The 24,191-nt window shown below is 27.9% G+C and overlaps 1 protein-coding gene across 4 annotated transcripts in view; it reads left to right on the forward strand.

Annotated features, from left to right (window-relative positions):
* The window catches only part of C3G (C3G guanyl-nucleotide exchange factor), a 48,039-nt gene extending 24,790 nt beyond the window's left edge, over positions 1-23,249 (forward strand). For all 4 annotated transcript variants that reach the window (XM_067280911.1, XM_067280909.1, XM_067280912.1 and 1 more), the window contains 17 exons: positions 1,795-1,967; positions 2,041-2,188; positions 4,620-4,723; positions 4,804-5,034; positions 11,904-12,579; positions 12,798-13,011; positions 13,085-13,368; positions 16,341-16,462; positions 16,539-16,662; positions 19,017-19,092; positions 19,176-19,347; positions 19,423-19,690; positions 19,759-19,853; positions 19,919-20,099; positions 20,194-20,291; positions 21,832-21,963; positions 22,042-23,249. In XM_067280911.1, the coding sequence (XP_067137012.1) occupies positions 1,795-1,967; positions 2,041-2,188; positions 4,620-4,723; positions 4,804-5,034; positions 11,904-12,579; positions 12,798-13,011; positions 13,085-13,368; positions 16,341-16,462; positions 16,539-16,662; positions 19,017-19,092; positions 19,176-19,347; positions 19,423-19,690; positions 19,759-19,853; positions 19,919-20,099; positions 20,194-20,291; positions 21,832-21,963; positions 22,042-22,174 (3,231 nt within the window). In that variant the 3' untranslated portion in view covers positions 22,175-23,249. The remainder of the gene's footprint in view (positions 1-1,794; positions 1,968-2,040; positions 2,189-4,619; positions 4,724-4,803; positions 5,035-11,903; positions 12,580-12,797; positions 13,012-13,084; positions 13,369-16,340; positions 16,463-16,538; positions 16,663-19,016; positions 19,093-19,175; positions 19,348-19,422; positions 19,691-19,758; positions 19,854-19,918; positions 20,100-20,193; positions 20,292-21,831; positions 21,964-22,041) is intronic.
* Positions 23,250-24,191: the final 942 nt, after the last annotated feature.

Genomic DNA, 24,191 nt, shown 5'->3' on the forward strand with positions numbered 1-24,191 from the left:
TCATCTGTTTTGTTTTATATTTTTAACCACTTTATTTCCAGTTAAAGCTAATTTATGGTGCATCCATTTTTAATTAACATTATTATACCTTTTACAGTGTTTAACTGAATGATTGTAGATGACACTGTTATAAGACTGAGTTCATTGGACTGACTTACAATTTAATAAATAGATAACTTCTATATTTTTAATACAAACATTCATGTTTTTCTTGGTAAGCATTCTCAAATAGTAAACACATCTTGTCCTTAAAGCTTGAAATAAAAGCCTTCGAATAGTAGCTGTCTATACTATTCAAGAATTTCTGAAAATTCAGGAAAACAATGTAAAATTAATAAATATAGTAGATAGGTATAGTATTTATATAACAAACAAACATTAATAGAAAAAAAATATATGTAAAATGTACAGTATAATATATAATACATATAATAGTCTAATTTAAAATTAAAATAAAATTCAGATAATTATAATTTTCTGATTATGATTCATATTCAGTTTTAAATAATTCCTATGGTTACAATTTAATAGAAACAAGTTACAAAATGAAATATTTTTATAGTAATTTTATTATAAATTTCAAAATATCATTATTATTACAAATGATATTTTTTCAATTCAAATTTGTGGGATTTGTCTTTAAATGTATATTACACTATCTGAAAATAATAAATCACAATCTTTCATATTTAAAATATGTCAATTCTGAATAATTTCCAAATCAAGATAAATTTTTATTTTAATAAAAATATTTTTCATTAATTCATAATTCTTTATAAAACAAGAAAAGAAAACACAGCTTAAAGTTGTGTATAAAAGAAAACAAAAATTTTTACAATTTTAGTTAACCACAAAATCTTGTATTAATGAATTACAATATAGATTTTACTAGATATTTTGCATAGTGAATATAGTATATACCAGGGGTGGCCAACTTTTGTGCACATAAGATCTACTTTTTATCGTAAAAATGTGTCGCGATCGACTTGTTGTCATAGGCATAGTCTAAGTGGGGAGGGGGAAGTGTGAAATACATACTATGTTTATACACTGTTTCAGTACGAAGTGCACTCATTGCTTATGAGTCGAGTCATAACTGCATGCACACAGTTGCGTTCGGTTACAAATATAATACATTAAGTCAAGACATCGCTAGCGATCGACCAAAATTGGCTTGGCGATCGACTTGTTGGCCACCCCTGGTATATACAATATTTCTTCTGCACTATCATAATAAAATATGTCTAATTGTAAGATAACATTTGATTCATATTGATTATAATCATCAATACAAATGCTATTTTTTTTAATAAAAATTTTATGCATAAAATATCTATTTTTAAAAAAAGTTCAAATTATCATGTAAAGATCATTAAATGCATTAAGTTATGAAATTTTAAGATAGTTTTTTCATATAAATGAATACATTTCTTTTAAATGTTGGACTTGTAAAATATGATTTTTAAAAACTTTTATTTTGTAATGAAACATAAATAAAATTTCTAGAAAACAAAAAATATTCAGTTAATGTTACCTATGGTAGCGAACATGGTGGCTCGTCTCTAAAACAGTGGGAACACATGTTCTAACATATTCTAATAAATTACTCCTATTCTAATAATTTGGTTGGCAATCATTATGGTAATTTATTAGAATAGGTTAGGTTAGAATGTGCGTCCACACTGTTTCAGAGACGAGTCGCCATGTTTGCTACCATAGGTAACATTAACCAAATATTCAAAGTATGAATTTATTGCGTTAAATTTTAAAAGAATCATATTAATTTTAAATTAGGACGTCGACTGTATTCTTCATCATGTTCGGCAGCTAGCAAATGCTTTAAGATATTTTCAGGATGTAGTTGAGAAAAATACATTAGAAATGTTACCCGGTTCTGCCAGTGTAGTTCTTGAAACAGTCCTTGCTATCCATTCTGTCCTTAGAAAATGTTTAGTTAATGAACAAAGGTAAGTTATCTTTTAATATTAAAAAGTTCTCTTTGGTATTTGAATTTGTTATAAACTGATTTTTACTTTTTAGTACCTTGCTACTTTCTGCAACAAACCAGGTATATCAAAGTCTTGCAAATTTAATACGATGGTCAGATAATGTTTTGCTTTATAATGAGAAAGCTCCAAATAAAGAAACAGTGCAAGATATTGTTAGAAATGTCCAAGAAGCAATTAAGGTCAGTACAGAAATACATATTTATAAATTATATTTCATTAATACTAGACTGAAAAAAAAAAATGTAATTTTTAAAATAAATGTTGGATGAAAATACTTTAGCAAAAATATCTCTAGTTTGATCATAGTGAAGTGTAGAATATTAGCATCAGTAAATATAAATTTTGAATCCTAGCAAGAATTTTATTTTGTAAATTGTGAAAGTGAGTACACTACTAATTTTCTAGTATCCCTGGTTCCAGAGCAGTGACGTAGTGTGGGTGTCAGCCGCCCGGGGTGGAGGGAAATTTCACCGTCCCCTTATTTAGGTATTATTATTATTATTTATTGTGAAATATTGCTGCCACCTGGGGCAGGCCGCCCCTGCCGCTCCCACTATGCTACGCCACTGTTCCAGAGCCTTGCTAAATTAACAGAATCACATAATAAACTGCACATTTGACCAACTTATTATGCTCAGCTCATGTTTCTAGAACAATACGAGTTATTATAAACACACTGATGTAAAAAAATTAACCGGGAAAAAAATAAATACTTATTTGTATCTTGTTAAAATACAAATTCTTAGCAATATTTCTGAAAAAAAGGAAGCAACTATTAGATCTACTAGTTTAATGTTTGTAAGAAAATTTTCATGAAGTTTGCACTTAGTCTACTTAGTGTTAGTAAAACTTCCCAATAAAGCATACACTATACACCAGACACAATGCCATTTGTGATTGAAGTGCAATTTTGTAATTCTGTTTGGAATAAAGATGTCAGACTATTAGTTGTGCCTATATTAAATAATTTTGAAATAAATTTATTAAAATTAAATTTGTATGTTTAAGAATTATATAAGGAAATATTAGTAACTATAGGTTTAAAAATTTGAAAAAAATGAGACATTAGATCATTTAAAAATATATTAATTACAATCTGAGCATTAAGGATATCAGAAAATTGATGACAAAATATGATAAAATAAAGGAAGCTTTTTCTGTGATTATATGATAAATTGTTGTTTCGTTACAGGATGTGGGAATAGCTTTTGATGAATAAACTTAAAAAAAGCAGGAAACAAGGCTAAAATTTGTAATTACTTGTTCTAAAAAAATATCAATAAATAATACATATATGATTTAATCATTTTTCAATGTCATGTTATTAGTCATTAATTTAGTGTTATACAAATTGAATAGATGTAATAATTTGAAAAAATCAGAAATATTCAAGAAGAAATTTTTATCAGTTTGCTTCTGGAGTATATTTGCTTAAATACAATATGTACAGTACATTTCTTTGAAAATCTGTCTGTCAAAAATTATATTGCATTTATACTATATTATAATTTTTCATACTCATTTAGTACATCTATTCTTGGAACCAAATATATTTTCAACATATGTATTTTTTTTCCTGTTATTTTGAAATACCGTGTTGTAATACAAAGTAATATATTCTGTTGAAATGTTAAAATATTTGGAAAATTTTAAAATGCTGCATCTTTGTATATTTTGTATAACAATTAGTTTAGTATGCCAGATAAAATTTATACAGTTGATATGGTATTGGCAAGTGATGAGAACTAAAAATACTAACAGTTAAATTGTTAACATTAATTTTTAATAATTGATTGTGCTATATTTGAGTGAAAGGATTAGAAGTCTAGAAATACACCAGGATTTTTTTAAAAACTAATAGAAATAGTATTTTCATTTTACTTTACAGACTAATATTTTTCCATAAAAAACTTGGGATGTGACATATGAAAAATTGTGTTACAAATGAAACAGTTTTAAGTAGCTTTAATATAGTAAATTCACTTAAAAGATGAAATTTATAGTCATGATGAAATATATATTGAAAGTTGATTATTACATTTTGAGAAGTATGTGCAAAAGGTGGTAGTAATAAAAATAACAAAGTTAATGAAAACAAGACAATTACAATAATCCAAAATAATGTATTTGTAGCTTTTGATATAAGAAAATTGTTGTTTGAGAATTTTAAAAAATTTTTTCTTAAAATTATTTATTTATTTATTTATTAAATTAAAATTTCAAAAGATTATAATAAATAAAACTGAATAATGAGTTAATTTTATTTATCATTCAGAATTGTTTCATATTTTATTTGTGTATTTTCCAGCATTTATTGAAGCAAATCTATATTTCTTTTATTCTAAAATGAATTCAAGTACTGTACTATATTTTGTACAGAATAACACAGGTACTTATCATGTTGTTAACATAATAATAACTATAATTTTTTTTATATATAATAGCTGAATTTCTGAAAAATATATATATTTTTTTTTCCAAAAATAGATCAACTGATAATGCAAAATTTGAATCAAAATTACTCTCAGTGCTGGAACTAACACAAATTAATCAGTTTATCTTGAAATTGTTTGTATATTTAAACTGATTTCATTGTCATTATTTTTGTAGACATTGGTGCAATTATGCATTGATAGGTTGCAGAATAAAGAGTCAAAACCTACTCAAAATACACAAAGTATTCAAAATGGAATATATTCTACAAAAAATGAAAAGTAAGATATAAAATATTACAATAATTTTTATAGGTAATTTTTATTTTTAACTAAAACTTATAAAATCTTTTTACTTTCAGCTCTCATCGAAATTCATTACCAGATATTCCATTAACACCTCGTGAAAGAGAAATATTAGAACAAACAAATTTCTCAGGTATTGGTAAAAATTCGTATCCTCATACTCAGTTACATCATTCAACATCATCAGATAGTATATTGAGTTCTGGAAATAAAAATTCAGTAAACTGTGAGCTTCCTCCACCTAAACCACCTTTACCCACTTTAAGAGATATTTCATTCTCATTGAGGTAGGTATATAATTTTTCAGTAAAATTATTTATTATTTAAAAAATTTCAAAACAATATTGCATATGCAAAAATTTAACAAATTTATTAAAACTTATTTATTCATAAGCAATTTAATGTAGCTTTTGAATTCAGGAATGAAATTTTTAACAGACTATTGCATACTATGGATGAAACTATTTTATTGTAAACAAAATTGAAATGACTGATAGTTTGTTCAGAGAACAGATTTTAATTCCTTAGCAGCTTTTTATGATGATAGTTGGTGTTAATAGTTTTTAAAATTCAATGATGTATGGATAAGTCACAAAAAAAAAGAACTACTTGATGAATATGAACTCTCATACTCCATCAGTTATGACAGTTGGCATTTTTCTTTTTCAATGGTGAAAAACAAAATTCTTACATCCACCTTTCTGCTTAAAATCAAAATAAAACATTATTTGTAGCTTGCACCAATTAACTAAAAAGAACTTTATTGTTTTAGCAGTATGAAAATTAAACAAAATATTATCTTTTAAATAAAATTAATTTTCATATTTGAAACTTTTTTAATGACAGCAGTTATTTCACAATTGACTGTTTACTAGATCAGAAGTGGCCAAATTATTAACTTCTAACCCTTGGCCATTCCAAAGGATAATATCAGAACTTTAAATTTTGTAAATCCTCAACGTTCATTTTAGAAACAGGAATAACAGCAAACTCTAAAAATTATATTGAAAATAAATATTAAATTTTGAATAAGCATAAAACAAAATAATTTTAAAATATTACCAGTCTATTGTTTTTAATGAGAACATTGTTCCTCTCAAAACTTAGCAACTCAAACTAATGAGAAATCATGTCAAAAGCAAGAACTCTCATGTTGTTTTCTTCCTACAACTGATAAATAAATTAATTTAACACTAGTTTTATATCTAATGTTGAAAACAGAATCTAAAGGTAATTTCATTTCTTGAACTACATAAAAGATCAAACTGTAATTATTTGTTTCTGGCGTGAAGAAGAGTTTGACTTTTTTGCATGGATATGCAAATATATATAGTACAAAGTATGTCATGAATATAGTGTGCAAGACTTGATGCCATATTCAAATTTCTCTGCAATAAAATCAGATGTGATTATCAGCAGATTACCAGATGTGTGCATACAACTGAAATCTTGATATTAGAATAAATTACATCATTTCTTGTATGATGATTTAGATAATTTGTAAATTAATGGAACTTTTTATATATGAACTCACCTTCCTAATCAATTGATTGTAACTGTTCAATATTAACTATTTCTAATGGTAAAAATGTATTGTTACTGAAGGATTACTATACAAATCATAAGAAATTACCTGAAGGAATGTCAGATCCAATCCATTGCTATCAATTACCCATCACAACATTAGATTATGACATTATTTATATATATATTAACATATTAATAAATGTCAATACACTTATTAATATTACATTTACATGTCATCATCATTAATAAATGTATTGACATTTATTAATGATGATGACATTGAGAGATAAGTAAAGTAGTAAATAAGCTATGTTTATTGGCTAAGAAGTGCTTTAACACTTACAATAACCTCCTATACGTCTATGAATTTTAAAATAATAAAATTCTTTTTTTCTCTTTCTCAGTAGATACTTATCCAGCTTTTGGAAAGATTAGATAACTCTCCAAAATGGATTTTAGTTACCAACAATATTAATGTAAGAGGAGAAAACTGAAGTAAGATATATGACAGAAATAGATATCCTTCTAGTACCCAATGCCACTTTTAAAATGAAACAACAGTAGAAAAAAAAAGAAACCATAAAATGTTTAAGCTTTCTGATTTGAACAGTAGATAAGAGTAGTCATGGGAATATATCTGACAAATAAAATCATAAGGAAAATTTTATTTCAAAGAAAACAAATTAACAACTGTTCAAACTGTCAAGCTTTTCATTTTATGTATCAGAATTAACTAATGAATTCAATGAGTAGAATAGAGACATGCAAATCAAACTTACATATTGAAACTCTTGATGTTTTCTCAATTAAAATGGGTTATCAGTTAATGAACATAATCCATTCAAAGACAATGTTTGCTACCCAAATTGTTCATTAACCAATTATCAATTTACCGTAGATTTTTATAAGAATTTGATTTAATAAAAAATAAATAAAAAATTAGATAATTTCTTACTGTTTTTTTTTATATACAATAACAAACAAAACACACTCCATTTTTTCAGGGATTGCACATCTTTGTTTCTCAGATGTGATTTTTGTTATTCCTTTATCTGCTTGAGTCTTTTTGATTATATCTTTCTTAGCAAAGATTGTGCCTACTGTAGACCTGGTCAAACCATACTGTCTAGCAACATCAGATATCTTCTGCCCACTCTACCTTGGCTATTATTTCTTGCTTAGTTTCTATGGTGAACACAGTTCTTGACCCTCCACTCTTTTTAGGTCCCATAATATTATCAGTTTTTTAAAATAAAAAGTTTAGAAAACCATTTACAAAAATTCAGAGAACAGAAATCAACTAGTGCAAAAAAAGTTATGTATACAATTGGGAAAGTCTCATTCCATAAACCATTCATAGATGCCAGTGAAATAAGTTTAAAAAATCTTAAACACAGCATTGCTTCTTGTGCTTGTTCTGTGAGGTGTTTGTTATCTGAACATGTGTTTGTTGTCCAAAGTACTTAATAACACCCACAAAAATCTTTTGCAAAAGTGTTCATTGTCTGATTTGTGCGCAGTCTGAACTGTTTGTTAACCACTGTAGTCTTTAACAATACTATTGATCCAGTTTTAGCCTATTAAGTAAACATTTTTGAAATTATATATGATAGCTAATAATGATAGAATAAAACTAATACATGCAAACAGGAGGTGATGACCTTTTAGTTGTTGTTATAAGCCATTATGGTAAATTGCCACATTCTGGGTATACTTGCTCAGACTACCCATGTGACTCTCAGCATATTAAAAGATAATTGTTAGCAAATAAGAATTTATAGTTATTATAGAAATAACTATAGCTATTTGTTGTGTTATTAAGTACTTTGGAAGCTTTTAAAATATTTCAATTCTATATTATATTGAAGGCTTATGTTAAATAATGTTGCAAGTGCTAAAATAGGGTTTCCACAAAAATGCACAAAACCAGAAAACTCCTAAACTACACTGGAGCAGTTGAAACAATGACTAATTTTAGTAAAAGGTGTAGGAATGACTTTGCTGCAAAAAATTGGTTTATTTTCATTGCAAAATAAACCAATTACTTTATAAAATGATAAAACATTCTGCTTAATGGAAAAAACATTGCACACATACATGTTGCATGCAGTGGTGATATTCAGTGGGTTCGCACAGGTTCGCTCAAACCCGTTGGTAAAATTTTCAGTTTCCTGAACCTTGTTAAACACATGTAACATGGTTGTTTTTTTTAAACAGTGGTTTTGTTTTTTTTTTTTTTTTTTTAAATATATTAAAATATACGTATTATACTCTGTAACACTACTAAACTAGAGCCTTATACCCCGTTCGCACCGAGCATTTCAATCTAGATTGTGAGCAAGGTCGGGGACTATGCCTTGGTGCGATCTCTCTCGACCGTTTCAATCTCGGCCGAAACGAGGTTTAATCGCGATTGATTCAAGAGAGTTCTTGAAACTAGATCCAGTCATAAGAGAGATCCCACGATCTCACGCACGCGAGATAATACAAGATGGCTGTGGAACATGTGTCGGGCTATGGACAGCGAAATAAAAAGGATATTGTATTTCGAGAGAAGATGACACCTGTCTGTTATCAGCAGTGCCATTCAGGGTGAAAAATTTCTCTGCCTAATAAAAAAAAAAAAGGGTCGACAGCACTAATATACTATTGTTACCTGGTCTTCGCCCAGGGCCCCTTACGTTCCAAATACACCACTGATTATTAGATATATCGCAAGAAAAGGTATTGTATTTATTTCTAGCCAAAACTTCCATTTTGTTTGTCGGTGATTGTTAGGGAAAAATTTTCTGCTAGCGAACCCTTTGTTAAATATTTCAAATATCACCACTGGTTGCATGCAGTGTTTTTCCATGTGATGTTTTAAAAGTTTAATATATTTTGGTTTCAAAGTGTGGTTATGCCTTTAAATACATATTTTTCTTGTAACCAATATCATGTTTCTTATTTATGGCACAGCATTTCATAAACTGCATATTTTGGGATACTTAACAAAAATATGTGCTAATGGAAAAACTTCTCTTGTGACATAATAGCTCTTGCTAGCCAAACATGAAAAGACCTTTAATGAAAGCACAGATTGTCAAATGAAAAGTTATACTTTGTTTGGATTTAGTCAGTGTTATTACTTTTATAGATCTCTGACAAAAGGACAGTATTTCCTTTTTGTCACTTTTTATTGGAAGCTGCCTACTGTATGCACGTGACAGATGGTTGTTCTAGAGTCCATTAAAGTGATTCAGAATGTGCACAACTTTATGATTCCCTTCATTAGCAGTAAGGAAAATGCATTCCATGGCTGCAACACATCGTGGGAGAGTCTTTCTTCTAATGCTTTCATTGGATGTAATATGATGCCACATTACTGAGGTAATTTTCAGACCTTTTGGCTCCACAAAAAATTTTCTAAAATACTGAGGTCCTTTATATCATCCTGAACTACCTCATGGTGATAGTTGATAGTAAGCTATTCCCTTCTATCCTTGATAATAGTGTCCCAGTCTCTTGACACAATTCATCCTGAAACAGACTTTCTCAATTTGAGTGAAGTCTCTGTCACATGGCAGAAAGTTGTGTCCTGTAGGCAGAAATTTTTGCTCTACTACAGTGCAAAACCTTCATTTTATGAGGTAAAGCTCATCACAAGCATCATTCAGTTGTTTTTGTTTGGTCCAATACAATGGTTTGACCATAAGATATGACTTTCTTTTGCTAAAGTATGATTTCAAGGAAAGAAAGTTTATATGAATGTAATAAAATTCACAATAAAAGAAGTTCTTTCTGTTGAATCCCTCTACATATAGATTCATGCAATAGGTACCTACATAGTGTTGTTCCTTGTGGCAGGCTGATTAACACAAAAATTATAACACATACTGCTGGAGGTAAACATGTCAGAATGCATGAGATGTGGCATAAATAGGACTTGCTGCATAGAAAACTATTTTTTAATTCTGTTGTGCACATTTTGTGTTATTCTTCAGTACTTTGTACTTTCATTCAGCTTTGACATGGTGTTCTTCACTTTCTTTTCATTATTTTTTCTTCATCTTGTTCAGAGTTGTCTGTTTTTAATTTCATAAAGAGCTCATCACATATGCAATGTACCAAGACTGACCAAGCTCTAGATTAAATTCAGCCTGGAAAATGTATGCTTAGAGCCGGTACTTTACTTGACACACAACTTTTATTTGCAAAAATAATTTATGTAAAATTTTTATATAAAATTATATTAAATATTTACATCAGGGTTCACATTCTTAAAATTATTATGCATTTGTGAAAGCATCAGATCAGGTAAAGTAGAACTGATCTGTAGTGGTCTTGTCAGCAATTCTCAAACTTTGAGAAAGAGGAAATACAAGCCATGATTACATCCTTTATCTTTAATGACATGAAGTCATTTCAAATTGTACCCCTCTTGTCAGTGAGATCAGTACCAAAAGTTAACTTTTGCTGTATAATCTAAAAACATCTTTAAATAACAGAAAATATGTCACACAGTTTTTACACTATTACAAATACTTCTTTCTGCTCACCATTGACATTTACACTATATATACAAAGCAAGTTATTGATGTATCAATACTTACATGAAACTGCATATTATTTTATTACTGTTTTGCATATCATCATGACAAACTTGCAAAATTGCAATCATGACAGAGACTAAACAATAATCATACCAGAAGTCGAGTTTTCACTGGGAATTTGTTTTTACCTGCCTTCTTATGATAGATATTGATTCCATTTATGCAGCAAGTAATTGTGTTTGCTGATTGTGCATCAATGTTCTAAAATCTTTGAACAGTTCCATTTTCTGAAAATGCAACATATTGTAACTAGTCTTTCTGCAGACGTTGCAGAGTTTTCAGTAAATTAACAGAAAACAGCACAGCAATAGCATGATCATGTGTGTGAATTCACATCTTGATGCCTGCAATGTTTTTCCACTCATCTTGCTTGGGAACTTTACAGCACTGATTTAATTTGCCCACTGTGTGACAATCATTCATTTCCTGTTTCCCTCTGCATTTTTGACTTCTTATGATTCCAATTTGCGGGTTGACAATGCCTTCTCTTTCCTAAATTTTGCAGCTCTGAAGAGGTGAAAGAAAGCACCTGCTCATCCACCATTTTGTATGCACATGCAATGTTTTTCCATATAGTTGATAAGTTGGAAGCATTTTTCATGGTAACCAGTTGGATTTTTTTTAGTAAAGATACCATTCTCTGCATTGTTTCACACTGCACAATTTATTATAAAAATCTCAATTTGGCTATTTTGATGCTTTCAACATTATTCAGATATTGAAGGCTCACGTCAAATAAACATGAAAATTACTGTACATTATTGAATTTATCATCTATTAATTAAACTTTTCCTTTTTTTCAAATGAGTAGATGGTCATATTTTTCATGCCTTCTTAATACATACAACAATAATAATAATATTTTATTTATATTTAAAATTTAATGGTAATAAAATAATTTTGTAACTTAAAAATTGATTAAAGTAAAGTAATAAAGTAGGAGTAAATATAATTCTTATCTTGTTTACTTTTATTTTTTTTTACAAACTTTTATTAAGTGAGTTTTTGATTATTTATTATTGTTTATTTTATTTCAGTGCTGATTCTCCTAATGCAAACAGAAGCAGTTCAGAATCAGCACCACCTCTTCCACCAAAAAAACGAGGTGTTACTACTGTCCAATATACAAGTAAAACAGAGAATCAATCTCTCTTTTCTTTTGGAAATAATAATTGTCCAAGCATAATTTCAGCAGTTACAACTAATGGAAAATTTCTTGGTCCTGATCTTAATCATTCTTGTATAGCTGACTGGACAAGTCCATTAAGTCACTCGTCAGACAGCTCAACACCTCTTAGCAAATCACTGACAAGTAGTCTAGATTCAAATCTGAATCATTCTGCAGATGACATACTTTCAGTGGGAAAAATTCAAAATGTCTTTCATAAATCACGATCCCAAGTAGATGCTTCATCCTGTGAATATGAATTTGTAACATCATCTCAAACTTACAGTTATGAATATTCATCATTCAGCTCAAAAACAGCATCTCATAATTATACTAGTAATGTGGATTCTATGTTACAAAAGTTAAATCATGTGAACACTAATGTTGAGAAAAGTGTCAGCAGTAATAATTCTAGTTTAAATTTTTCTATCAATAACAACAGTCCTTTAATACCTCCAGCTCTGCCTGTTAAACAAAGGCCAACGAGACACCGTACACTGTCTCAGTATGATAATATACCTCATTTGGTACTTGATGTTACTGATGTAAGTTTTTCCTTTACTTTAATTAAAATATTAATTACACACTAAATGAATATGAGAGATATCAATAAAATTTGTACATTGATTAATTTTATAAATTTTAATTTTTATATTTTCCCATATGTCATATATTAAATCTTGAATTAAACTGCAAGAAAACTGTTATGAGATTATAATCATCATCAATGATATTTATTGATGAATTTTTGTATGTTATATAGTCATGTGATAAGAATAAATTAAAATCAGAATTTTCATTGGATGGCATGCATAGCCCTCATTGTCCAAGAGCTCATAGTCCACAGCCTCTTTTGCATCATCAAAATTGGATTGCAGGAAATCACTCACCATCATGTCCTCATCATTCACTGACAACTGACTTTCATTCCTGTGAAGATGGAAAACCTCCTCCTTTACCACCAAAGAAAAAGAATAGTTAGTGGTGTTAATTTTTGTTATATTAAAAATATTTTTAAAAATAATTTAATTAAATTTGAAATTTTTTTAGTTATGGCATACATGCAAATGTTTGGAAGCTATTCTCAGCCAGCAGAATCTGAATTCTATAGGCATTCATTACATACCTATCAAGTTGTACAGGCCCAGTGGCAACAAGTAGAGCTATCTTTCATGCAACAGCATTCATTCACAACTAGTATAATTTCAAGTTCTGAAGATTCTGTATTTTCTGATGATCCAAGCAGTAGAAGTAGTTTAGATCGAAGCATTGGAGATGATGAACACGTATCTCCAGCTACAACACCTCCAGCTTTACCACCAAAGAAAAATAGAGTATGTTTAATTTATATTAAATAATTAAAGAATAGTACATTTTCTATATTTCAAATAATAAAAATTATATTTTTTCTGTGTTAAATGTATTATGTATTGTGTTCTTAGAGATTAATGCATTGTATTAGATATAAAATTCATATTATGATTAGGTATATTATAAAATTTTGACAACCATTTTATTAGTTTTTGATTTATTTATTATGAATTAAAGAATGTATAAGAATAAAAGTATACTAGGGCTTTTTAATACAAAATTCTGTGTGGTTAAAAATGCTAAAATTTATCGGTACATAATAGATAATTGAAATAACAACAGAGAATTGAATAAAAGTCAGATTTTTTTTCTTGGTATGTATTTTCACTTTCCAAACTAATACTAATGAAAAAATACATTAATTTTAATTAAAATCTTTATCCTTTATGATTTGTGAGGACCGAAACAAGGTCCAAAATCATATAAATTGCAGAATTCTTGTGTTTAAATTATAATGATAGATTATATAAGAGAGAGACAGGAAAAAGAACTCTTGATCTAAACAATGTGACAAAATGTAAACAGCGAGTTCCGGGACAACTCCAACACATGTTAAATCGACTTGTTAATGTCAAACTGAAAGGTTTGGTGACATTTATGCTTACATTTAACACTCTGACACAAGCACTCATAAATAGTCAATCTAGGAAAACAATTTCAGAAAAAGGGAAAAGATTTGATGGATAGAAAAACATTGCATATGATCGTTAAAGTTCCAAAATGACAGCATTTACAAACAATGGGCTAAATTATGGGCACAGGTGTTGTGGTTCTATCAACAATCTTCGAGCATAGTCAACAAAAAGGTGTCAAATAGACACCTCGAATCGGACCTCACTCATGACCGGAGTTGGTCTCTGTTTTCCCTGGGAAACAAAGGGGAGAACAATCGGGAAGCGAGGAATGGGAGGGACCAATCCAAAATGCGAATAGTGGAAGAAAAACTATAAAAATCAGAAGTTCAATGTCAAAGGACAGTCTCCTCTGGATTATGCTCACCGAGTGCTTTATATAGTGAATTGTGTTGTTGCTCAAGATGTCTCTGTGACTCTCTGATCATCCCCAACACCCAGTGACTTCATCTCATCTGCCCCAGAGTTTTAACAGAAAGGAAAGTCCTCGCCATCCCAAAGGACGATAAAGAAATGGAACTGAACTGTCACATAGATATAAGCATAAATGTCACCAAATAAACGGCTTTTTTGTTTGTAAAACACTTGTCATCAATTGCCTCCTCTGCCACATCCACATGCAAACTTCCCTTAGGTTCATCCTGACACGGGATTAACTTAACCCCACCTAACAGACGGCAACCATACTTTGGTGCCGAGGAGTGGGCTTTCAAGTTCCCTATCACCACCGGTCGGCAACTTTACAGATTTGAGATTGATTATAAGAAGAAATACTAAAACAGTTTCATTTTCACAAATACTGTCAAACCTTGAATACCATTCACTTATCTCATACAGTAGAAATTATTATAAGATTTACACACAAGTTTGAGGTTTTAGTTTGAAAATCACACAATTTGGTGATAACAATAACATTTGCAATGCAATATCTTACATTTGATAATTTAGTGATAACAAAGAATACTACTGTTTAATAGTTATGGGGAAAATCCATTCATGATCATTGTTTGGAGCTATACAAGAACAGCACTTTAAAGAAGAATGTTATATCAATGTTTGACTGTATTTGTACATTCTTTCAAATTATGTACAGCTACTGATACTGATTTATGTCTTAAATATTCATTAAAGATTTTCCAAATATACTTACATTAACTCAAAGTTTATAATAAAATTGATATTACTTTAACTTCAATATATTGTGATTATATCTAAGTATATATTTATTACAAATGAGTTCTTAGAAATGTTAAATTTTCTATTATTATTATTATTTTTTTTTTTTTTGTTTGTAATTGATGAATTGGCAAATTCACAAATATTTATTTATGAATTTTTTCTGGTCATTCATTATTAACATTAAAGTTTTTCAAAATTTCTCAATAATAGGATTTTTTCTTAGCAAATTATTAGCATAGATATCAATAACTTAACTTGAAAATGGTTTTTGATGCACTTAGTAAATCATTAATTTTAGAATATTTACTTTTATTCAACAAGTTCATCAAAAATTTCAGTTCTAGAGCCGAATTAATGGTAATTTTTTTCTTTAATATCTACAAAATATATATTTTTATTAGTTTCAACTAAAATAATTTATTATTTTATCCAATTTACTTCAGTAATTTCAATTTTGCTCGAATGCAATATGATTTCTCAATTTTCTATAACTTAGTTATTTATAAAGAAATTACTTCCTTTTAAATATTCTGCTAAAAATTATTTTCAGTAACCACTGCTATAGTATTTAAAAACTTGAAAGACCATACAATCTCAGTAATCTGTCATATATGGAACTGGAACAATGGCAGATTAAAGATATTGTTGGATTATTAGAAATAAGGTGAATTCAAATGGCACATATATGAATTTGATAGCATAGAATCAACTGTTAATGATGCAACAAAACACAAGTTGGGCTACTTATCAAATCATCTAAGTGGTTGATGTCATCTGAAATCAGTGTTCAAATTTAGTAGAAATGGAGTTTGAAATAGTGGAAAGATTTGCACAACTTGGCAGCATGAGTAATACCCAAGAGTGTACTAGTATCAAATTACTGAATGTGTTGAGCTAGCAAACAGTCAGATCACTGAGATTCTACTGTATATAATAAAATTTCTAAGTTTGTAAAATTGGATATTATTCTTATATTTAATTTAGTAAAATAAAACTAAAAATTAAAGCTTAATGCAAAATCAATATAACTAGAAATATAAAAGTAATGAGTAATAATGTATTGTAACATCTTCAATATTTTTATACGAGATTGTTTCAAAAATGATTTTAAATTAATTTTTTAGACAAGTGCTGGCATAGCTTTACCTGAAAAATCACCAGATTCTCCTGTTACACCAACAGTGAGTTCTGGCTTTGGAAATACACTCAGTCCTTCAGTAGATGAAAGCCAACTTTCTTCTGAAGGGTAAATAATAAAATGTAATAAACGAATTTATATAACAAAAGTATACTTTTAATGCATAATTATTTTCAAATTTTAGAGATTTGAGTATTGGTTGGACCTCTCCAAAGAATGACAATCACAAAGAAGAAGAAGAAGAAGAAACTGCTGAACAAAGCATATTAGATGAATTAGATGTAACTGGTTTAGTATTTAAAAATCCTGTAAGTGTTAACCAATAATAATAGAATTACATTGTAATGTTTTTAAAATTTATCAAAAGTAAAATTGTAATTTTTAATAAAAAGTTTGTTTTATTATGTCAAAAATTTTTAATTAAATGTTAAAAATTAGATTAGCTACTTTACTGTTTTTGTATACATAGTGGTGTAGACCCAAACATTGCACTAAGCTTTTGCGTCTACTATGTGATAACTGTATGATGCTTCTCTGACATGGGTGCTCAGAGCTATGCAGAGAAGCCTCATACAGTTTCACCACTCATTTTCTTGATGGCGTCCAGTGCCATAACTAGGATTTTGGACGCCTATGACCAAGAATAAAAATGGCGCGGCTTTTTAATTTTTGTTATTAAATAAAAATAAAAATGGTGGTTTATTTCTGAAATATATGTTCGTAGAAATTACAGATAATAAATACTATATAAATATAATTATAGAAGTTGTTTTGTGTTATTAATTTTGAATACATATTATTCCAAAACCTTCTCGTTGGCGCCTATGGCGGGAGCCATGTTGGCTATACCCTAGTTACGGCACTTTTCTTTTGTGTATTTTAACTGGACAAAAACATTTCGTAGTGATCTTGAGATGCTCTTTATAATTTAAATTTTTGTTTAGAGTAGTGATTTGCTTGTTGTCCTTACATTACTGTAATTGAATATGAGAGCACTAAGTTTTGGCTCTACGGAGGATTTATTGTCAATAGTGTGTGATAAGTGTTCCATAGAGCCAAAACTTGGCACTCACATATTCAATTAAATTGTTATCATCTTTTATATGATGAGAAAGGATTTACCTCCATGTGAAGAGAGTTGGGAGCATGATGTCCAAATCCCTTAATTACTTATACTCCAGTATGATTGCATATAGATATTATATAGCAGAAGCAGGGTTTCGCCTGGACAATGTTCGTGTCTACACCCTATATATTTTTAAATGTTGTTGATATTGGGTCTTATTATTTCAATATTTGTAATTTTATTTTTAAAATATTAATGTATAATGAATTATTATAAAATAATTCTTGGTTTTATATTAATTAATATATTATATATAAATCAAGACATAGTTTTGCATTATCTTTAGCTTTCCAAATTGAATGATTTGTATATTTGAATTTATTCTTAGTAGTTATTTGTTATTTTAGAAAGGATGGTTGTAATTTTTTAGCTTTATTTTTATTATAATGTAAATATTGAACAATAACATTAATTTTTAACATTATTATTAAAAAGTTATATAAAAATACTTCTTTGGTTTAATTTTGTTATTTAAAAACTTTAATTATGGTAATCCTTGACATATTTTGTTAATTGTTTCCTCAAATATACCATGTATACCGAACTTAACTCACGAATTAATTTATTTTCCACTGAATGTTAAATCATAGAGAATTCATCTAAAATAGTAATTTTTAAATTTACATTTGCTTGAATTGAATAAAAATGTGGAAAATGAGGAAATAGAATTTTAAAAATTATTAAAGAATTGTTAATTAATTAAAGATTTTAAACAAAGTACAGTATAGTTACATAAAAAATGAAAACAAATTATAAACCATAATGGTATTTTTTTGTTGAGAGGTATTTGCTATTTTAATGGTTAGTTTAAAGGAAAATGTGAAGTAAAAAATTTCAAAACCTAACTAAAATATTTATTGAGCATCACCTCCTGTTTGAGTTTCTGCATTCTTTTTTTCTTCATAAAGCAAAAATTTCTGTAAAAGCTGAAGAATTAAAACAGAAATGTTAAGAAGAAATTTTTTAGCATTTGATAAACCTTAACACAATATATTTTTTTATGCGGTATACTTTAGTTAACTTTAAGCTGGGCCAGTGGGGAAAGAGATCAATTTATTATTGCTAGCTCTGAGCTCTGTCAAACAGGCAACATTGAACTTTCCTCAGAACAAACCTTCATTAATCAAAACCATATATACTGAGGGTTATTTGTATTTTGATGCAAGTTATACAATACAAAAAGACATATGTATGTTAAAATTAAATAAGATGGAAGCCAACTTTTTATTTACATATTATTGTTTTAATTTAAAATAGTTATTTATTAAGAGATATTTACAATAAACTGTAAAAAGTTAAATTATTTTGAAAGTAATCATTTTTAAATAAAATTGTTCTGTTAAATTTTGTCAAAAGATGATAAACAACATATTAAAAAATTTACTTATTTATACATTCTATATACAGTATTATTAATTGAGATATTTCAGTCTTTTTCTTTGCCTCAATGAATTGATAAACATGATTTTAAACAATCTTTTTTATTTTAAATACTTATAACTTTTATTAAATATTTGAAATTAATTTGTATTTTAGGGAGATGATGGGCCTGATATCAGAGGAGGACACTTAGATTCCTTAATTATTCAAGCTACTAAAGCTTCTAAAAATGGTATAAACAATAAAAATTAAAAATAACAAAATTTTGAGATAATTTAAGTAGTAATATAAATACTTTTTATTAATCATTGGTAGATTTTATTTATCAAGAAGCTTTCCTCACTACTTACCGCACGTTTATAACACCTTTAGATCTTATACATAAATTGCTGTACAGGTATAATAAATTCATTCATATGTCTGATATGAGGCAGCGTGCTGCTAGGAATGCATTTGCTCTCCTGGTTAGAGTGGTGGATGATTTATGGTAATATTGAAATTCCAATTCCGAAATTAATTTTTATTTTCAGATGAAAATAAATTATAATTTTTCTTCATTTAGTGTTGGTGATGCAGATGAAGAAGTCCTTCAAGTGTTGATGGACTTCATATTTCAGTTAGTGAGTCGAGGTGACCTAGTTCTAGCTCGTGCTCTGAGAAAGAAGGTTGTGGAGAAATGTGAAGTTCGACAAAGAGCCATGACAGCTTTACCAGTTCTCTTACCTTCAATGGCTGTCACTACCCATCAAGCATCACTTCTAGATTTCAAATCTGAAACTCTAGCAGAACAAATGACATTACTAGATGCAGATCTTTTCCAAAAAATTGAGGTATAACTAAGATAAGTTTTGTTTTTATATCATATGAAGTGACATTAAATGTTTGTTTATATTTTTAGATACCTGAAGTTCTTCTTTGGGCAAAAGAGCAGAAAGAAGAATTAAGTCCTAATTTGACAACATTTACAGAACATTTCAATAAAATGTCTTATTGGTAAATAGCAGTCTTTTTAATAATAAAACATTTTGGCAAAGTATAATATTTCAGTTTTTATTTAGGGCAAGATCAAGAATTCTTGAACCAGAAGAGGCTAAAGAGCGAGAACGTTATGTTGTCAAATTTATTAAAATAATGAAATATTTACGTAAATTAAATAACTTCAATTCATACCTTTCAATTCTTTCGGCTCTTGATTCTGCACCTATACGTAGATTGGAATGGCAAAGAAATATCACAGAAGTAATAAATTTTACTTTAAATTAAAAAATTAACTTAAATTTTTCTTAATATTATGTAAATTATTTTCTTTGTATCCCAAATTATGTTGTTCTAGGGTCTGAAAGAATATTGTGCACTGATAGATAGTTCTTCTTCATTTCGTGCCTATAGACAAGCATTAGCTGACACAGAGCCTCCTTGTATTCCATATATGTAAGTTCTAAATTATAAGAGATTTAGTAAAAGTTTTTATGCTATATTTTTTAATTGTATAATATTTTAAGAATCAAAATTGTTTTTAATTCATAAATATATATTTTTCTTTTGATTAACAAACCATTATTTAAATTTGATCTTTCATTTAATTTAAGTCAGACTTAAGCTTATATTTAAGGTTAACCCTAGGTAAAATAACAAAAAATAATTCTTATGTAACATTTTAGGTCAAATCTAGTAATTCTTATTAAATTATTTTTCTTCTAGACATTTCAGTTAGAATTTTTCTGTTTATATATAGGAATGGCAGATGTACAAACTCCTCTATGTTACTCACTGTCAGATTTTCTATAAATACTTAATTGTTAATAATTACAAAAGTTAGTATTGCTTTTTATTACTTTAACACAATTTAATTTGAATGGAAACAATTATTATATAAAATATTTAAAGATAAAAAAAATTCCTAAAAATGAAATATTAGAATCAGTAAGTTTTTATATGATTTGTAAAAAACTCCAGATGAAACCAGATGAAAATTTAAACATATAAATCATACTGATTAAATTTAAAATAAAATGTTTATTTACAACTAAACAAATTGATTGATTAATTAAATTATACAGGGTGTTTCAAAAAGTAAGACATATGGAATAAAAATGTATAACAACATTTTTCTGAATTTATTACTGCTGAGTTTTATGAAAATAAGCTTCTTTTTTTTTGGATTTGACACTAAACTTTTTCTTTGTGGTTGTATGAAAGAAGAAATGTAAAAAGTTTCAGGGAGAAAACAAAAAACAACTTAAAGAATGTATTCTGCTGCAGCAATAATGTGACAGTACCAGTTGCCGGATGACAGTCAACATTCAGTTCATTGGCATGCTGAATGTTCAAAATATCCTCCTCTCGTGTGAACACATCTGCTTCATTAATAATTATCGAATATTGTTAGGCAACTTGTTTTGATAGAGTACTTTCTCTCTTGTTAACGTGGAGTATGTATTTGATTATTGTTCAACTGCTAATAATTAAAATTATCACATAACCTTTAAAACTCTGTCTTCACTAACCATAGCAAACAAGAAAATACACACACAAACAACCATTTCTATTGTCTTGTTTACCTTACCTTTTAAACACCCTGTATATTTAAAATGTAAAATACAGTTCTCTCTTCTACAGAGTAATTTCCTTCATCTAATAAAAAATTGTTTTATTTTGTGTTTATCTTGATTTGAATAAATAATTGATAAAAATATCTTCAGATATTCTTTTTTTTTTAAAAAAAATGTGTTTTAACAAAAACAGAAAAATATTTGAAATCACAAAAGTTTATTTTCAAAACTAATGAAATAAAAATGTAATGTTTAAATTTGTGAGTTGTTTCTCTAACAGTTCAATTTTGATACTAATATTTGAAATTTATAAAACTGTAATTAAATTAATTGCCTTAATAGATTTGCTTAAATGTTTCATTTTTTTTTTTTAATCAAGAATTAATTTTAATTATTACATGCAGTTATTATTTTTATAGTGGTTTAATTCTGCAAGATCTTACATTTGTTCATATTGGTAATAACGACTTCCTTCCCGACGGATACATTAATTTTTCAAAGCACTGGCAGCAATTTAACATTTTAGAGAACATGAAAAGATTTAAAAATTGGTAAGAATTTATTCTTAATGATTATATTTTTTTTTTTTTTACATAAAATTAAATTGTAAATTGCATCTTTTCATTCAGCCAATATCCATTTAAAAGAAATGAACAAATAATAGCATTTTTTAATAATTTTGACAATTATCTGTGCGAGGAATCAATGTGGCAAATTTCCGAATCGATTAAGCCAAGAGGAGGAAAGAAAAAAGATGTTTGATTTTTTTAAATTTATTACAATTCGTTAAAACAAAACACGAAAAAAAAATTATATTGCTCAGTAAAACGTAATCACGTGCCGAACATCCGTATTGTAAATCGGTAGTGTTATAACATTTTTAAAGAATCGTGTTAATAAAATTATGTTATGTAAATACTTATAGTCGCTTAATGTATATTGGAAGCAATGGCATAGTGTCAATGGAATCGTAACAGTTTTTAATATATTTAAAAAGGGAATATGTCACTGAAAGCAGCTCCTTATTTATAACTGTATGCTATCGAACGAGTGCTTACATGGTGCTTTATTTGCCATTCAAAGTTACAACAATTCTTTATATGCAATTTTTTTTTTATAGATCATGTTTTATAATAGTTATTGTTTAGTCAAATGAAAATGTGCCATTGTATTATAATTTTGAATGCAGTATTTGAAATATGAATTTTTATATAGAATTAGAATTTTTTTATGAAGATTTATTTGAGTGCCTCAAATTCGTTTTTTGCAAATCATGTGAGCATTTTGTAAGCTTGAAATTTTTTTTGTTTAAAAAGAAACAAAGCCAACACATGTTAAAGGCTATAATTTTTCAAAGAAACTTTATAGTAAGTTTTATTGTATTATATATTAATGTAAGTTTATATTAAAAGAATGCACCAAAGAGAAAAAATTACACGTGTAAATGTGTATGTGCGTGCGTGCCTGCGTATTCCAGATAAGCCATGGCAATCTATTTCTTTCTCTACTTTTAAAACCTGTCCACTACAAATTCGGCAGCTTTTAAAAAACTCCAAATGTTGAATATCGAGCAAGCTCATTTTTTAAGCTCAGGGATGAGTCTGCATTTAAAATTAAAAAAGAAAAGTTTATTTTAAATCAGCTTGGAATAAAAACAGATGTGATTTATTTACTGCCCTGTATAAACAAGGTGCATTTTATTAGATTGCTCTTCCTTTTATAACAAAATTCAAAATGTAATACGTATCGAAAAAGTGTGTTTAAGTTATTCTGTGAAAATTTTTCACGTGTATGTTATAAATGTCTTGTGATAATAAATATTTCATTTTGTGTCAGATTTTTTGGTGTTTAATATGAAACTTGACATATTTAAGTTAATAAGTATCATTTATAAATGTTTCTCATCGTGTGCTTCATTTCTGTGGAAAACATTGTCTAGTGCAGCGTTTCTCAAACTATGGGTCGAGACTCAATATTTGGTCGTGTTAAAAAATTAATGGATCGCAAAATGATACTACCTTCGCAGAAATAATTGTAATACACTGTATTTGTATTACTGAAATATACTAGAATAATAGACACATCTTGTTAAGTACTGAAAACTTACAAAATTAAGAAAAATAGTTATAATTGTCATTCAGTATTAAGATTATAGAATGCTTGTATTTGAAATTCATTTCTCTTTTGAACAACATCAAAATAGATATTTTACGAAAGATCGTAGTCACAAAGCCACTTAAGCTGCAATGGTTTTGAAAATATTTCCCTGTTTATTGTCCTACATAACAATAAATTATGCCAAAATCCATCCGTTATCTATTTATAAGTGGATCAATACATAATTTTTAAAGAAATTTTTTTGGTATACAGTGTATACAAAATGAAAAGTAATTTTAAAAAAAGAGTTCATTAAGTTTGAAAAATATTACACAAGTATTTTTATAATGTAACAGAGACCCCTGAATAATTTTGAAATTGACGATTGTAAATAAAACAGATTGTATTATTAAAAGAAAGTTAAAACAATTTCAGTTATTATTATTGAAATTTAAGTTATTTGTTACAAATCGAAATTGGCCTGAATCGCTCTTAATAGAAATGTACTCAATGTTACATTTTACACGTAGAAGTTTAATTAAATAAAAAATAATTTATTTCGTTATATAATATACAGTGACTCCAGTTTATAATATAAAATCTTTAAAAAACCTGATAAACATTTGGGTTGCGGAACCGTTACAAATATATCGCGTGAGCAAAAATTTTGAGAAACGCTCGT

The sequence above is a fragment of the Centruroides vittatus genome, unplaced genomic scaffold, assembly GCF_030686945.1.
Source record: "Centruroides vittatus isolate TY-2023 unplaced genomic scaffold, ASM3068694v2 contig_900, whole genome shotgun sequence".
NCBI lineage: Eukaryota > Metazoa > Arthropoda > Arachnida > Scorpiones > Buthidae > Centruroides > Centruroides vittatus.